Genomic DNA, 18212 nt, shown 5'->3' with positions numbered 1-18212 from the left:
ATGGTCACGTCAGCAGTGTTCTAAACTCTCAGCACTGCCAGTAACACCTGTAAGGTTGAATGGATAACATTAAGAAGCAAGTACTGTGTATTCCCTGCATGGAATACATTCCAGAACTGTTTGTTCAGTTCCACAAATGTACAGTCCACAGTTCAACTAATGAAAATAATAGTCCTGATTGTGAAGTCTGCATAAATGCATCCCTGTCAAGCATTCTAAATTTGGTTTATTTCCAAAATTCAGATATAGATTCTGCTATTAATTAGGCATTCAAATTTTATTTATTTGTTTATTTATTTATTAAGCCTAGTAATTGAGAAGAACCTATTTGCAAGCAAAACTTTTGCATGTTGTAATTGTATTGGTGTTGTTCGTCACTAACATTTTGTGTTCATGTCTTTCTGGTGAAGTCAATATATTTTATAAACCTGAAGAGAACTCTAAATTATATTTATATAATTATTTTGTATTTTATATGACTAATTAAAAATTGTTTTATTTATTAAAATAATCACTCAATGGCTTTAACTTTTAGTGAGAATAGGATTATTCAGCTCTCTGTTCTCATTCTCCCTCGTGTTCACCCAAACCAGTAGGTGGCGATATTGCTTCATGTTTGCTTGCGGTCTGTTGTCAGATCCAACAAAGGAGTGGAAGACAAGGAAGTGTTGGTGAGAGGAATGTTGTTGTTACCGCTGTCATCTAATCTAAGTACATGTTAATAATGCACATTTTGTTCTTGACAAGGTACATTGCATGTACGGTTTTCTGTCGAGTGCCTTTGAACAGTTTTTAGTACGAGCGACTCAAAGCTGCAAATCCCGTCTGTTGTCATCATTTCAGTGTGATGACACAGCGAGCCGAGAGAAATTTGCACAGATACATTGTATATGTTACAATAATTGTTTATAAAGAAACATATATGTCTGATTTATGCTCCTTCAAGTAAAATAGACGAATGTGGTATTTTTCTTTCTGCTGTCTCATTGCTTGTCTTGTTTTGCAGTCTACAGCAGATACAAAATCCACATCTACAATAGGAATAACAAACCTCTTATCTACAGTACAAAGACATTTCTTAGCTAAATAAAAAAAAGAATGTTATATACATATAACTAACTAAATATATGCTAATCACACAATAACAAAAGAATAATAATCTTAAGACGTAATGAATGTATTTCGAATGCATTACAGTATTCATAACTGTTTCATGTCTCATTGACTCTCACAGGTTTCTTGTGCCTCTCAAAACATCATGGAGTTTGCTGAGCTGATCAAAACCCCTCGTGCGGATGGGGTGGTCCTCCACCGACCCTTCATGCCCACTGTGGAGGGAACCCTGTGTCTGACGGGACATCACCTCATTTTGTCCTCTCGCCAGGATAACACTGAGGAGCTCTGGCTGCTTCATACCAACATTGACTCTATTGAGAAAAGGTACCACTGACATACCGAAAGGTTATTTTAAAGGGACAGTTCACCCAAAAATGAAAATTCTGTCTTCATTTACTCACCCTCATGTTGTTCCAAACCAGTATTCTTCTGTTGAACACAAAAGAAGATATTTTAAACAATGTTGATAACCAGACAGTTTATGGTAGCCATTGACTTCCATAGTATTTTTTCTACTATGGAAGTCAATGTCAACTGTCTGGTTACCAGCATTCTTCAAAAATATCTTCTTTTTAGTTCAGCAGAAGACTCATGCAGGTTTGGAACAACATAAGGGTGAGTAAATTATGACAGAATTTTCATTTTTGGGTGAACTATCCCTTTAATTGTAATCCTATTTCACAATATTACTGTTTTTAGACTATTTTTGATCAAATAAATGCAGCCACGGTGAGCATAAGAGACTCTAGAGCAAATCTTACTGACCTAATGTGTGCAGGTTTGTTGGATCCTTGGGAACTATTATTGTAAAGTGTAAAGACCTGCGGGTGATTCAGCTGGACATACCTGGCATGGAGGAGTGTCTTAATATTGCCAGCTCAATTGAGGTAAGACTGAATTAGTACTCACTCATAAAGCAGAATAATAATAGACAAGAGGATCTACTAATTTCTACTCATCAGTTTATGCTGTTAGTGTTCAGATTATGATGTTCATCTTTCAGGCTCTGTCCACGCTGGACTCTGTGTCCCTGATGTATCCCTTCTTCTACCGTCCTCTGTTTGAGGTCATTGAGGATGGATGGCAGTTGTTCATACCAGAGGAGGCTTTCAAAGATCTGGAGTCTATGGTATTGTTTTATCCCTGGAAGCCTTGACACTGAGGTCATCAGAAAAACATTGTGATACATTTTCTCAGTGTATCATTGTTCGTTTTTTCAGATTGTTCTCTATGGAAAGCCAGGGAACAAATGCTCATGATTACATGTTCTGAGATCCAATTTTAATATAAATACAGCTAGTATTTCATACACTACCATTCAAAAGTTTGGGGTCGGTAAGGTTTTTTGAAAGAAGACTCTTATGGCTGCATTTATCAAGACAGAGTAAAACAGGAATATTGTCAATTCAAGTCACCTTTATTTATATATGAAATGCAATACAAACTGTTTCAAAGCAGCTATACAATGATAACAGGAAAATGATTCAATGATGCAAACAGCTTATTTCGGCTCTACAGCAGCTCTAAAAGAAAATAGTGTCATTGTTCATCTGTAGTCAGTTCAGTGTTGATTCAGATCCGTTGTAAAGATCATCAATTATTAAATTAGTTAATTTTCATCTATAGAGAAAAACATTGATGTCGTCGTCCAGCTCAGTTCAGTTCGCATCAAATAGTCAGTGCAGTCAAATCAATAATATTGTTGAATATTAAAGGGATAGTTCACCCAAAACTGAAAGTTCTGTCATCGTTTACTCACCCTCAAGTTGTTCCAAACCTGTATGAGTTTCTTCTGCTGAACACAAAAGAAGATATTTTGAAGAATGTTGTAATCAAACAGTTGACGGCATCCATTGACTTCCATGATATTTTTTCCATACTATGGAAGTCAATGGCTACCGTCAACTGTTTGATTACAACATTCTTCAAAATATCTTCTTTTGTGTTCAGCAGAAGAAAGAAACTCATACAGCTCCAAACGTTGTGAAATAATATTACAATTTAAATGATCTGTTTAAAAAATTGTAAAATGTAATATTTATGGCAAAGCTGAATTTTCAGCATCATTACTCCAGTCTTCAGTGTCACATGATCCTTCTGTATATAATATTTTAGTGGAAACTTTAAAATTGTTTTAACCCTCTGGGGTGTTTTTGGGGTCCTTGAGATGTTCTGACATGCCCTGACATTTGTGCTTTTTTCAGTTGCTTATAAACATATTAATGGCAAAGGTGTAAATTCACTCTATATAGCACAAACAGGGCTACCATAATATGTGAGCCACATGTATGTACATGTTTTAATTTTTGAGAGAATAATGTTTATGCATGGTTATTGAAAAAACTAAAAATGAAAGTTTCTGAAATAAGGCCACAAAACACATACTAAATATGTGTAAATAAGACTTTTGACTAATGGATGTCGTCGCCTAGAGTTTTTTCTTCAAAATGATGTGAAAATCATCCTGCCTAATCATTCACATAAAACGATACATTGATTTAAGTTTTGTGAAACACTTTTAGTTTGGAAAGCCAATATGCGGATGGGGCGTCAACGATCCAACAGCATCATGCATATTTAGTAGTTCACACCTGATGAGACAATGTCCCTGCATACTTAAGGATTCTTTTATGAATAGAACATTCAAAAGAACCTTATTTGAAATAATTGTAACATTATAGAAGTTTGTCACTTTTGATCAATTAAATGTATTCTTGCGGAATAAAAGTATTTATTTATTTCAAAAACCAAATCTTAGGAGTTTAAACTTTTGAAGGGTACAGTAGTGGATGTCAGCTTATTCTAAACCCCTATTAGTTTACAATTAGAATGTTAGAATTAGGTTTTCTGTTTTTGATTTGTGTTTAAAAACTGCTCTGTGGTCCTCTCTCAGACAGATGAATGGAGACTGAGCGAGGTCAATAAAGACTTCAGCGTGTGCCCCTCGTACCCGTCCCTACTGACCGTGCCCAAAGACATCGATGATGAAAGTCTCTGCAAAGCTGCTTCCTTCCGCCATGGTGGCCGTTTCCCTATGCTCAGTTACTACCACAAGAAAAACGGCATGGTTAGAAATGCACTTTGAAAATGTTGTTTCCAAATATTGATCTATTTAATACAGACCCTGATCTCGCTGTCCACAGGTGATGATGCGAGCAGCGCAGCCACTAACAGGAACCAATGGGCGCCGCTGCAAAGAAGACGAGAAACTGATCAATGCCACGCTTTGCGCTGGGAAGCGTGGTTATATCATCGACACACGGACTATAGCGATAGCGCAGCAGGCTAAAGCTCGCGGAGGAGGATTTGAACAGGAAGCCAACTACCCGCAGTGGAGGAGGATCCATAAAGCCATTGAGAGGTGTGTATCCAATTATTCTCGCAGAGCCATCCTAAGTGCATAGTAGAGATGCATAATATTAATATTCTGGCTGATAATCATTTTCATGTTATGACCAATATTAAAATGTAATACTATTTTATCCAAATAAATGTAAAAAATAAAATAAAAAAAATGAATAGTTTAAAATGTTAGAAGTAAATTTAGACATCACAACATTATAATGTACAGTATGAAAAATGTATATTTATTTTGAGATTTGCTAAAAGACTCCCTGTGGTAAGTTTTTAAAGGGATAGTTCAGCCAAAAATGAAAATTCTCTCAGTATTTACTCACCCTCATGTTGTCCCAACCCCGTAAGACTTTCGTTCATCTTCGGAACACAAATTAAGATATTTTTGATGAAATCTGAGCGCTGGCTCACTCCTTCATAGGCTGCAAGGTAATCGGTATCTTGCCATCCCAGAAAATTTTGTAAAGACATTGTTAAAATAGTCCAAGTGACTAAAGTGGCTCAACCTTAAGTTTATCAAGTGACGAGAATACTTTTTGTGCTCAAAAAAAAAACAAAATTATGTTTATTCAAAATAGTTAATTCAACTATTAATTTTCTACGTCAGAACGTAGGCTCACTGTTGGCCAGCATCACACTCATCACACACATGACCAGCGTCGGCCAATAGTGAGCCTACGTTCTGACGTACAACCCAGAAGCGCTGCGCTGCACTACGTCAACTCGCTCAGAGGCCCACACAGAAGAAAATGAAGAGTGGAATAAAGTCGTTCTTTTGCCAACAAAATGTTAAAATAATGAACTTTTAATTAATAAAATAATTAAAATAATGAACTTTTTAAAATAGCGTCCTTTAAACAAAAACTGAGTATCTTTCAAAAATGTGATGGCACAAATTTTTTAAGTCCTCACAAAATGAAAATTTCTACAGTTATTTTGTTAATGTATGTTGTACATGGATGAATCATCCACAATAAGATCTATTCTTCTTGTTTTGAATTGACGTTGTAAATTATGCATAATCTAAAACATAACTCAATCTTCTCTCCTGTTTCATCGCAATTTTAACTTTGATGACAAACTTTGGCAAATCCAGTGACCATTTCATAAGTGCTCAGCTTGGTTTCCAGGTACTGATAAAGTTGCATAAGTCAGATTAGACCTTGCCCAAAGTACTTCTCAATTATGTGACTAATATGCATCAGAGTCAGACAGTCAATGAACAAACTTTGGACCATCTGAGACTGTACATTTATCAGGGGACTTGTTAGTTAAAATCTTTTAGGCATAAGCCTGAAAATACACATCTATTACAGCTAAAATGCCAATTCAGAGCTGAAGCATATCGTTTGTGAGCAGGAAAACACAGCTGCACAAATGAGTTCTGTAACTGGGACTATAATCTGACAGCTGTTCTCCCACAGGTCTAATGTTCTGCAGGAGAGTCTGATAAAGCTGGTGGAGGCGTGCAATGATCAGTCTCACAGCATGGACCGCTGGCTCAGTAAACTTGAAGCCTCCAACTGGCAGAGTCATGTTAAGGAAATCCTCACCACGGCCTGCCTGGCTGCACAGTGCATTGACAGGTACATCTGTTGATACGTCTGTCTGTTCCTGTCACAGACCCATTACACCACAGACAGATCTGCTTATGCCATACTGCGCATACTGTGTTAATTACTGTTTTAGCTCTATTCTAAGTTAATTACAAAAGCTGCTGCCGCCCTGTTTCTCAGCACATTTGTTGCAAAGCTTGTTGTGGTGTTAATTACTGCAATTGTCATGCTGTAATCATCATTATGTTTATACCACCAGTACTGCTGTTTTAAACGCTTTTTTGGCATGCAGTTCATTATTAGGTTTTTAGCACTATGTGTGTGCTAAATAATCTCAAACTGAGTGCAATTTCAAACTGGGATCGGAGGAAGTGCTTAATATCCCAAAAATCACAGCTAAAATGTTTTTCTTTTCTCTCTTAAGTCATTTTCATATTGTGTAATGTGCGTTATTTGTGGTGTTTTGCAGGGAAGGGGCGTCAGTTCTGGTTCATGGCACGGAGGGCACTGATTCGACACTGCAGGTGACGTCTCTCGCCCAGATCATCCTCGATCCGGCATGCAGAACCATCCGTGGCTTTGAGGCGCTGATCGAGCGAGAGTGGTTACAGGTGAGGGAGGTTATAAGGAAAACTCTTTTACTCATATATGCTTGATTTGTTTCAACTCTGCTCCCTAGTTCCCTAGGGGTCGGCCATTTGGGCCCCGTCCACACTACTGCGTTTTAGTTTAGAAACGGAGAATTAAAACGAATACGATCTCCGTCCACACCAGCGTTTTAGCTGCGTATTAGAATTGATCTCCGTCCACATTAAAACGACTGAAAACGCGGATCACGTGACCATTCACCAACACTGGGCATGCGTGTGCCGGTGTAAACCTAGAGACTTTCAAACATAGACTGTAAAAAAATGCTTTCAAACATCAAAATGTCATTTATTAATATGTATTTGTGTCAAAATGACATATAAACATATTTTCCTGTTCTATTTTGCCTGGAAACGCTTCCAACAAACTTGCGTGTCGCATAAAAAATAGGCGTCGGTTCTATTTCTAGCATGCACGTGTTTACCGCGCGAGCCGCGCCTGAGACGCGGCAGTTTCTTACTGTAAGAAACTGTTCCAGCGGGTGGAGTTTACTGGTACTGAATATTACCTGTGTACTCCATCACTGATGACACCCAATCGAGCCGAGCGTGAGCCTCTGCGTCATCATTTCTAAAGTCCTCCGTTTTAACCCGTCTTCACTAAAACGCCCTCCGGAGATTCAAAACGAAAAACGGGTCGGCAGCGTTTCTAAACTTCTCCGTTTTGGGTCTCCGTTTTTGCCGATTTAGTGTGGACGGGAGGTGCAAATGTAGCAAAATGTCTCCGTTTTTAAACTAAAACGCAGTAGTGTGGACGGGGCCCACTGTCAAAATCATTCCAGCTCTCTCCTTAGAAATTTCCAGAACGCAGTGAAAATATACAGTCGATTACTGGCTGCGCACTATATTTACACACTAGAAATATTGTCGTAGGACATCAGGATGAGCACAAGTGTAAATGTATATTCTGTCTTTAAAATTTTTTTGGGGGGGAATCAAAATAAAAAATCCTGCAAAATATTATACAGGAAATAAATATCAAGCTGAAAGAACTCATGTTGCTTTAAGAATTTAGCTTTGTTTAACAATATTCTTTCCATAAAAGTAGCCTTTGTAACGTGTGTGTGTGTGTGTGTGTGTGTGTGTGTGTGTGTGTGTGTGTGTGTGTGTGTGTGTGTGTGTGTGTGTGTGTGTGACAAAGGAATTTTAGTTCTTAGATGTTTAAAAAAAAAAAGCTTTTAATTTTTACTTTTTCATTTATGGATGGATTTATTGTACAAAATTTGGGGTCCGTAAGGTTTTAATTTCAGCAAGGATGCATTTATTTGAAAATTGGAACAGTAAATACGATAATAATGTTATAGAAGATCTATATTTTTAAATAATTTGTTCTTTTGAACTTTTTGTTTAAAGAATCTTTAAAAAAGTATATCATGGTTTCCACAAAAAATGCAGCACAACTGTTTTTAACATTGATATAATGATAATAAGAATAATAAGAAATATTTCTTGAGCAGCAAATCACCATTTTAGAATGATTTCTGATGGATGAGACTGGAGTAATGATGCTGAAAACTCGCCATCACAGGAATAAATGACATTTTAGAAATTAAATATAGAAAACAGTTGTTTTAAATTGTAGTGGTATTATTTCACAATATTACTGATTTTACTGTATTTTTTTGATCAAATAAATGCAGCCTTGGTGAATATGAGACAGTAAAAAAAAATTCTATTATATTTGTTTCATGTCTGAATGCTAATATGCATGTACATTTATGTTTTCTTAATAAAAAATTGTAGGACAAGTGCGTATTTCATAATGTGACTGTATGCAACGTCTTATATAGTGGCATATCAGTGTCAGTGTTAAGAGAATCAACACCTTTGCTACTGCTGAATTCGATTAACAATAGGGAACTAGGGAGGGGAATTTTGTGGTTTTATTTTATAAAATGATTATTATCTGTGATGTATGAAATCCTTTACCTCCAGGCCGGTCACCCGTTCCAGCAGCGCTGTGCGCAGTCTGCATACTCAAACGGGAAGCCTCGAAGTGAAGCGCCCGTGTTCCTGCTCTTCCTGGACTGTGTGTGGCAGATCCTGCGGCAGTTCCCCTGCTCCTTCCAGTTCAATGAGAATTTCCTGATCATGCTTTTCGAGCACACCTATGCCTCACAGTTTGGCACTTTCCTTGGAAACAGAGTGGCCGAAAGGTTAGTGTTCCCCTCCATCTCACATTCATTTACAGATTCTCTCATTTCCTCTATTACATCACATACAACCTTCTTGTAAAAACTTTGTTTCTACAATCCCAGATACATCACCCCTAATGTCTAACTAGCCAACACAGGCCCTGTCCCATTATTCTGAAGTTAACCCAACAGCCTGTGAGGCAATTGCATCTCCAAAGTGTGGATTCAGAGGAGAACTGCTAGGGTTGGCATTCAGAAGAGGGCTGTATTTTGCACTTGACGTTTCCAAGTACACTTGTGTGTTAAACATTTTGGTTGGCAGGTTGTAATTCTATCCGTATGGAAAGATATGTTCAGGAGCAGAGGTCATGACCTCTTCTGTCAACACTCCTACGTCAGCAGAGGTCAGCTTGTAGCTGGCCATGACCCTTTTGTGTTTGTTTCTTATTCTGAGCAGGATGTTTTGATAGATGTGTTGTGCAATGTTTTTCCACTTATTGCTAAAATGTGTATCACATTTCAAAATGTCCAGATTTGGTACAGTCATTTACTGACAATAAATATTGTGTAATGTGTGTGATGACATAAATCTGGCCTTTAGACTCCAGAGGACAGGTTTCGTTTGGGTTTAGTTCCACAAAGAAGATTTAACATCCATAGAACCTTTTTATTCCACAAAAGATTCTTTAGTGAATACAGATTGTTTAGATTTGTAAAGTCTTTACACAAAGAAAAAAGGGCTTTTCACTGAAAGGTTCTTTATTCAGTAGCTCAAAATGTTTATGAATGTTAGGGTTAAGCTTGAAGAGTAGAATTGGTGAAAGGCTTTTTGTTTGCTTATTTGAGATAACGAATGGCAGTTGCTGGATGTGTCTGGCTCCTCATAACATAAACTTTACTGTAAAGTTTGGGTGTAAATGTAAACTTAGTACTTTCTGTGTAATGTTTCAGGGTGAAGCTGCAGCTGTCTCAGAAAACCGTGTCTCTGTGGTCATGGGTGAACCGTCCTCAGGAGCTGGAGCGATTTCTCAACCCGCTGTATGAGCCCAATAACCTGGTCATCTGGCCGTCTGTGGCACCTCAGAGCCTGCTGCTGTGGGAGGGTGAGTGACACGAAATATTATATCACGACACTATGCGTTTACCCAGTTAACCTGTAGGTGGCAGTCACGTGTTGTTTGGTGCTTTAGCTATATTTCTGCCTTGACACTTTAGATGTGCAACGTGTGGATTGTGAGATCCTTGCGTGTTTTGAAATGACCGTAACAGTATGTCACCATTCTTCCATGATGTAGACGAACCTATAGATATCTTGTGAATTAGTGACACTTCAAAACCATGTTTAACAAACTTTCCATCTGAATTATTATAATTTTCCTGGTGTAATGAAAATGAAAGCAATCTATCCTCTTTAGGCTATTTGTTATTTTAAAATATAAACTGTATGTTATTTAAAAAATGTAAATAATTTAAATACAATTATATAAAATTGTATGTAAATAATATGTAATTAATTAAAAGTCATTATTTAAATTATTTATATTTTAATATAATTTTATTTAAATGAATTACTGAAAATTGTAAAGAACACACATGTTGTCTGCTGCAAAAATGTGTGTGTGTTAAGGCAAAGATGGTGGTTTTCTTGACAGTTCAGACAAAGATAAAATGTGCTAAACTTCCCAGTTAATTTTATGTTGAATTTAATGATCCATTTAGATCTGTTGAAATTTGAATTACTTTCAGGAAAACTCGCCCCCCAAAAATATCATGTTTAAGATATTAAAGAAGCATTAAAGAAGCAACTTCTGCTTCAGTAATGCTTGTTTTAAACCTCTCAGCGGATGCATATTACGTCACGTGTAATTCACAAGTGTGACAATGATTCAACCCCGATGACCTCTGTGCCTGTCTTTTTTTTTTGCACCTCTGGAACCTGTCATGCCTCTATTTCAAAGGTGCAGTGAAAGGGACTCTTTCAGGAAAATCAGCCAAGCAGACACGGAGTTTAGTGCCATGGGGTTCACTTTCAGTCACATGAGCAGTTCTCAAACAACTCACAGATATGTTTAGACCTTTCATATACACTACCAGGGCAAACGTTTGGACACACCGTTCTTTATTAATAGTATTTTCCACATTTCATCTAAACTATGAAATGAAACTAACCGATTATGTAGTCACCAAAAGAGCTAGTTTAAACTATTTATTTTAAAAGGTTGGTGATATTAAAATATGGGATCTGAAAAGCCTTTGCATTGAGCAATAATTGAAAGAATGGGAGGACAGTGTGCCCAACGAATTTAAGCTTCAAGGTCCTTTGAGGAACAACTAATCTAGTGTTAATTTCACAGTCGGGTGGGTATTGACCAGTTTGCTCTGCTGCTGACATCATTAAAGACTGTCAGCTGTACGTGTGCTCAGAAACATGGGTGTGGCGACAAAGATTCCAGTCATTCTGTTTGTTTCCTTATGTAAAACCTTGAGGTATGGCATGGCTTTGCTAAAAGTTCATTTAAAAAGTGTGCTTATTTGTATCCCATGTACACTTATTTTGATAACATACTAAAGCACACATGAAGTACTTTATTATCATTTTAACTGCAGTGTTATTTGATAATGCATTTAAGGTTAATATATTTTAATTTGACTAAATTGCAATTACACATTTGTAATGCTGAAGTTGCAAAGTAAGGGATAAATGAAGACGGGCCATTAAATAATTAGAAAAGAATGCACACCCTTACACCTCGGTGTGCATTACTTTCTAATAATTCAAATGCCAGGAGTCAATTATTCCACTTATACTACAGTAACCACACCTCAAGTCATTGTTCAGATGATGTATTCCAAAACATTTGTCAGGTTTTTGTCCTTAAAACGTTCTTGTGTGTAGGACTAATTTCTTACACATCTCTTCTCATCCCTCCATTGCTAATTCCAAAGCTAGTAACGGAGGCTTCAGCCACTGATAGCACTAGCAGACTAATGCAGTAAATAGAGAGAGAGAGATGAAGCGTGTGTGAATTACCTGAGTCTGTGCGTCTCTCAACAGTGTTCGGCAATAGCGACTCTACTAATAGCGAAACTGTAAGTTTATCTGCTCCAAGAACAGTGCTGTCATTACCTCGCTAGTGAGAAATGTCATGTAGCTTTTAAGTTGCAAAACCAGTTTACTGATAAAATCGTTAGAGCAGCACTGAGAGTGTGTGTCCGTACTGTATGTGTGCGTTTGAGAGGAAGAGAGAAAGAGAGTGTGTGCTGTCCGTACATAAGTGGCAAAAATATGGAAATAATGTGTCATTTTTATCCAATTGTGTACTATATTTATTTGCTTGGTCAGTGTCGTTGTGGGTTTTGGTTCTGTAGTCTGTAAAGACCTTTCAAATAACTGAAATCATTTGGTGAAGTTATACGGAACTGTATTGCGGGCAAGACCTGCCAGGAACTGCTTTAGCCGTGCGTACAAGACATGACATGACATACAAGTATCAATACAATTGACATTTTAAGTATACATTACAAATACAGATTTACTAAAAGTCCTTCTTAGGTGGGTCAAAAAAGCACTCTAAAATTTGGCTAATTGCATTTAATATGAATTTAAACTATAATACATTTTATTTAATTATATAAAATGTCATAGAAATGCTTTAGTCTGACTGAAATTGTTCTAATTTTTATTCAGACTAACAGACCTATAAAATGTGATTGTAGCTTGTCTTCATCCAGCATGTGCATGTATGTTAATCTACAATTAGCCTCTGCGTTAGGCTCTTGTGTATTGTGCAATGTTTATTTAATCCTTAAAATATTTGATTATGCAGATGAAGACAGATGAAGACTGTAGGTCAACTACACAAAAAATCCACTGTATCTTAATTACATATGCATGTGTAAACAACATATGCTGAGACACTTGGTGCAATTGATTATGCTTAATGCCTGGAAACTTAATGTGACCAGTTTACATGTTTTTTCAGCTTTTGACATTTCTTCCAAAGCATTATATTTAAAGTGTAACCTCACTGTGTTGTTACAATGTCGTTATTATATGTATTAATTAGGGCTATATGATTTGGGGAAAATGTCATATTGCGATTATTGAGGTCAGTATTGCTATTGCGATATGGGATTGCGATATAATAAATGGTTTCTTGAGTCAACTTGCTTGGTTCTCAAGGAAATTGCACACAGATTAGTGGTAATGCTGAAATGTGTATTTCTCAACTCAAACTAGCAACAACAACTAAATGCACAGTGTTTTCGAATTAAAATAATATTTTTTACAAAATTAAATTATGACATCTTTGCATTACTGCAAACTTGTTATTGTCTCAATAGTACAATAGTATAAAATAAATACAAGACAAGCAGGGACATTTAAGCAGGATGTAACATATGCTTTGTAAAAATAAACTCAGTCTGTGGATTATTTTTGGTGTAAGATTATTGTGATTGTAAAAACATTTGGTAACTAAACAGAATTTTAAGTTTGATGACAACATTACAATGTTTACATGGTACAATGACTGGTAGGCTACTGGTTTTATTATTGCTTAACACAAATTTCACGATTTCAAGTCAAATCTTGTGATCTTGATTCAATATCGATTCATTTGGATAAAAATTTAAGGTACAGTATGTTAATTGTTCTCAAGAAAAAAAAAATCTCAACTAATGCTGTAAACATACAGAGAGACCTGTCAGCTGGTATTATTATTAAAGGTTAAAAATAACAACTCAAATTAAATATAATGTGGTTTTTACTAGGCTATGATAACAATGTTACAATATTTTAATGATATAAGTAAAAATATAATAAATATTTAATATAGTGCACATATTTAGCAAAATACTCCTCTATATAATTTGTCTTGCCAACTATCAAATGGCTTTCCTGAGGTAAATGTAACGTTATGTGACTGTTTTATTGACCTCTTTCCGCGGTTGAAAAACACTGATTGATCGATATTATGTATGAGGCATAAACATTTCGGTAAGTTGTACTGTATCTTTCAACAAACACTTCATTCGTGTTTATTTACTATTAACTAGTAAAGAGTAAGAGATGTTCGGTTCACGACCACGATCTGTCACGTCACATTTACAAGCGCCAAAACGCTATTGTTTGAATTTGAATAAAATTGACAGAATCTGAGAGCTGAGAATTTCGCTCTGTCGGTGTCAGTGTCCTCTTTGCTTCTCGTTTTTTCTCTGCGTGAGAAAATGGATGTGTGGCATGAGAGCATGTGAAAAGTGTCAATTGCGTGAGGCTCACGTTGAATGAGTGAGAGTTGGCAGCCCTGCTCTCTCTGCTCAGTGTCGGTATGCATCATATAATCGCATAGGCTAGACATCGCGATTGTGATATGATTAATCGTGCAGCACTACTGCAAATAAATGTTTACTCTTTACCTGGGCCGAGAAATTCACATAAACGGCATTATGGGAAAAATGGAACACTATGGCAGCAGTTTGATAAATATTAGAAACTCATTGTGTAAGAAACATGGGGGGAACAGAATCTGACGTCAAATAACGCAGCTTCCTATGGCGTTGCGCTCCCCGTTCCTTAATTTAACTGACGGAATGGCAGTTCCTTAAAATTTTTCCCCTCCGTTTGCCTAGCCTGGCTAACATCAGACCTCGTCTCATTGGGACGTGGTCTGGGAACCACATGTTCATTTTCTCGTATTTGAGGCGTGGTTTACGAATGCCCAGAGCTGTTTATTGGGCGCTACGAATGTCTATCAAATGCGTCTGTACGTAGCTCATAGCCAATCGTTTCAATTATACCAGATGACGTATGTAGAGCGACAGAAATTCGACGAGGAAGAAGACGAAATAAACTTGCGTTCTAAACTACTTAGAACACTATCTAAGGCTGCATCGAAAGGTAACTTCGCGTCTGATGCCATGTTGGATCCATAGATATAAACAAACTTCTTCGGTGTGTCGCATAGACGTCGTCATCGTCTTGCTGCTCCCTCCCCGTTCTGTGATTGGTTCCCTTTTTGAGAGGAAAATCTTGTCCATGGTGTCCAGGCTGCCTAGCAGCGTGAATAAAATTGTGCTGCACGCAAGGCAGCATGGGGAAACCCAGGCTACCGTTTGCCCTAAAAGTTTGAAATGTTGGAAGAGGTGTTAGTGAGGCCAGTAGGGGGTGCTCACCCTGTGGTCTGTGTGGGTCCTAACACCCCAGTGTAGTGATGGGGACACTATACTGTCAATGAGCACCGTCCTTCGGATGAGACGTTAAACCGAGGTCCTGACTCTCTGTGGTCATTCAAAATCCCAGGATGTCCTTCGAAAGAGTAGGGGTGTAACTCCGGCATCCTGGCCAAATTTGCCCCTTGGCCTCTGTCCATCATGGCCTCCTAATCATCCCCATATACTGATTGGCTTCATCACTGTCTCCTCTCCACCATTAAGCTGGTGTGTGGTGGGCGTTCTGGCGCAATATGGCTGCTGTCGCATCATCCAGGTGGATGCTGCACATTGGTGGTGGTTGAGGAGTTTCCCCCTTCCATGTAAAGCACTTTGAGTACCTAGAAAAGCACTATATAAATGTAACTAATTATTACAAACACTGAGGTATTTCAGATTTTCCATCGCAGCGTTCTCTCCATATTTACGATTATTTGCAGCCTTTAGCCGCTGCTTATAACACGCTGGATCCTTCACTGGAAACCAAAAGTAACTCACTCCCACTATTGTAACTCACTCCCGCTATTACAGTAATTTGAATTCTTGCACCCTGAAACAATACAAGTCAACACCATTATGACTAAACGTTTGCTAAGAAGGATTTCCTACTAAAGTAAGGCAGCATTTGCCTCTGGTCAAGCCTATCTAATAAGGGTGGACTGGTGGGAGTTGCCTTGGACAGCAACATGCCTATCCACCACATAGGCAGCCAGGTTTTATAGTCAGTGGGGAAATAACCCCTTTAAATCTCTCATGCAGCATCAAACTGACCTACCTTTTTTTTTTTTTAAATGCCAGAAAAGCTCATTGATCAGCGACCGAAGAATATATAATCACATTTCAGGCACATTGTGACAGATTTACTTTGGTCTGGTTTCCTTATAGGGATATTCCTTCGCTGGAATCGCTCCACAAAGTGTTTGGATGAGGCCTATCAGGAGATGGTCCATATTATTGAGTACAACAAGGAGCTGCAGAACAAAGTGAACAGTCTGCGGAGACAGCTGGCCCAGCTGGAGACGGAGGACAGCCCGCTGCAGACACCGTAGGACATCAGAATGAAATGAGTCCTACGCACATGTATCTACACTCCTCCCTCTGACCTTACTCTTTCCTTATGATTCCACTGCTCAACTTTATTCACATTAACATTTCACTGGTCTCCAATGGATTCTACTCTATGGCCACTAGATCTGATGCTATATTAGTATATCATTGTAGTTTTCTTCCTCAAACACTATGCCGCACTCGTCCTTATTATTGCTTGTTCAATGTAAACACTTTGAACTGATTAGCTGGTTATTATATGTCATTTCCCTAGATATTGCAAATTGGGTGCTGTGGTTTACACGTTCTCAAAAGCAAAGGGACTGCTGATGTGCCATTTTTCATTTTTAGTCATTTGTCACAAAGTGCAATAGACAATGTAGCTATAAAACAGCTGTTTTGAAAGGGAAAGATTTAGAGACTGGCTATGAGATGCTGAAAATATCATTTCAATATAACACTGGTGGTTTACATAGTCTTACATGATCCATAACTCTGGCCACATGAATAAGAGATTGCCAAAAGTGGCACTGTTTGCTTTACAAATGTAAGATCTTCTGTGCACGGGTAATATACATATTTGTATTGAGTAATAATATTTAGCATTTTGTTTAAAAAGACAAATTTGTTTTAGAGATATTGTGAATCAAAATAATGTGTCATAAATCTCCATCCTTTTTTTTTGTGTGTGTGTGTGAATATGAAGATGTTTATTAGGATACACAAAGACGTTGTTTGGGAACATCTAAAAATAAAGCCCACTGGGATCATTACAATTTCCGTTGTGAACAAAAGCACTTCAATCCCTCCAGTTCTCCATGAATGACTTGAGCATGTTCATCTAGACTAGAGGTGCTTTCTGCAAAAACTTTTGCAAATCATTTCTCAATGAATCAAGATATACACTCATTGTGCCATTAAGGTTTTTGGAACCATTTATTTCATAAATATGTGAATATTTAAATCTATGATGCATGACTCCCGTTGCATATAAAGGTCATTTTAATATTCCAGTGGGTTCTTATCATCAAATAGACTGCTGCAATTATGAATGTGTTTTAGTTTAAGGAAGGTTTTGATACTGGGTATAGACAGTGAGTTGTTATTGTTGTTGTTTTGGTTTTTTATACATGTGCACAAGTTAATCATTTTTTATTAATTCATTCTGGCACTTCAGTAGCATCAACTGACATACATTATTAAGATCTGTCTTATAAGTGTCTGTATAGTGTCATGCCTTGCTTTCCAAAATGTAATATTGATCAAGTGTTACACTGAATTTCATTACGTTCTGTGGGCATTAAAAGATTGTTTAATGTACAGCCTTGTGGTGTTTTCATATTTAAACTGACATCCATAAGAGTCACAGTAATCAGTTTCAGTAATCAGACTTACTACTGTAAAGAGTCTACAGAAGTCACTTTGACTTAGCATCTTATCAGTGCAAAGTGATAATGACCGATAAGGACTAAACACTGATAGCACATGTGCTGCAAAAAAAAAAAAGCTAGCAAAATGGGATCTATTCTAGAATATATAGTTTAAATGTGACCCTGGATTACATGTAGCACGGGTATAATTATGGCAAAAGCCAAATTGTATGGGTCAAAATTATCGATGTTTCTTTTATGCCAAAAATCATTAGGATATTAAGTAAAGATCATGTTCCATTAAGATATTTTGTACATTTCCTAATGTAAATATATAAAACATTTATTTTTGTGAGAGAATGCAGCACAATCGCGAACATAAATGGACAAATTTAAAGGCGATTTTCTCAATGTTTCGATTTTTTTGCACCCTCAGATTCCAGATTTTCAGATAGTTGTATCTCGGCCAAATATATCCTACCATACGTCAATGGAAAGCTTATTTATTCAGATTTCAGGTGATGTATAAATCTCAATTTCAAAAAATTGACCCATGTGACTGGTTTTGTGGTCCAGGGTCACAAATAAAATATTTCATAGAAAAAAAAAAAGAAAAAAAAAAAAAAAAAAATATATATATATATATATATATATATATATACACACCGTAGGACATCAATGTATTAAAGTTGTCATTTTTTGTCACAAATGATAGTTTTACACTGCATATGCTTATGCTACATATACAACCGTTGGCTGTGTAAAGCGCCATATCTC

The 18212-nt window shown here is 37.1% G+C and overlaps 1 protein-coding gene across 3 annotated transcripts; it reads left to right on the top strand.

Moving 5' to 3' along the window:
* The first annotated feature begins 635 nt into the window (after positions 1-635).
* On the top strand, positions 636-17386 carry mtmr9 (myotubularin related protein 9). 3 transcript variants are annotated; one of them, XM_079887347.1, is made up of 11 exons: positions 636-671; positions 1235-1440; positions 1895-2003; positions 2120-2245; positions 4010-4183; positions 4260-4477; positions 5895-6056; positions 6496-6637; positions 8609-8829; positions 9760-9911; positions 15904-17386. In XM_079887347.1, exons 2-11 carry the CDS (start codon positions 1259-1261, stop codon positions 16065-16067), a joined length of 1650 nt encoding a protein of 549 aa, XP_079743473.1. In that variant the 5' UTR covers positions 636-671; positions 1235-1258; the 3' UTR covers positions 16068-17386. The 3 variants fall into 3 exon arrangements, with proteins under 3 accessions (XP_079743473.1, XP_079743475.1, XP_079743474.1); XM_079887349.1 differs by having other exon boundaries at positions 648-711; XM_079887348.1 differs by having other exon boundaries at positions 648-747.
* Positions 17387-18212: the final 826 nt, after the last annotated feature.

This window comes from Squalius cephalus (genome assembly GCF_949319135.1).
Source record: "Squalius cephalus genome assembly, chromosome: 12".
Classification (NCBI taxonomy): Eukaryota; Metazoa; Chordata; class Actinopteri; order Cypriniformes; family Leuciscidae; genus Squalius; species Squalius cephalus.
This window is presented reverse-complemented; position numbering and strand designations above follow the sequence as displayed.

Bases quoted from the DNA above. Each gene is read 5' to 3' on its own strand.
- mtmr9 (XM_079887347.1), top strand. From the start codon at position 1,259: ATGGAGTTTGCTGAGCTGATCAAAACCCCTCGTGCGGATGGGGTGGTC. The intron at 2,246-4,009 runs GTATTGTTTTAT...GTCCTCTCTCAG, and splicing joins TCAAAGATCTGGAGTCTATG to ACAGATGAATGGAGACTGAG. The intron at 6,057-6,495 runs GTACATCTGTTG...GGTGTTTTGCAG, and splicing joins GCTGCACAGTGCATTGACAG to GGAAGGGGCGTCAGTTCTGG.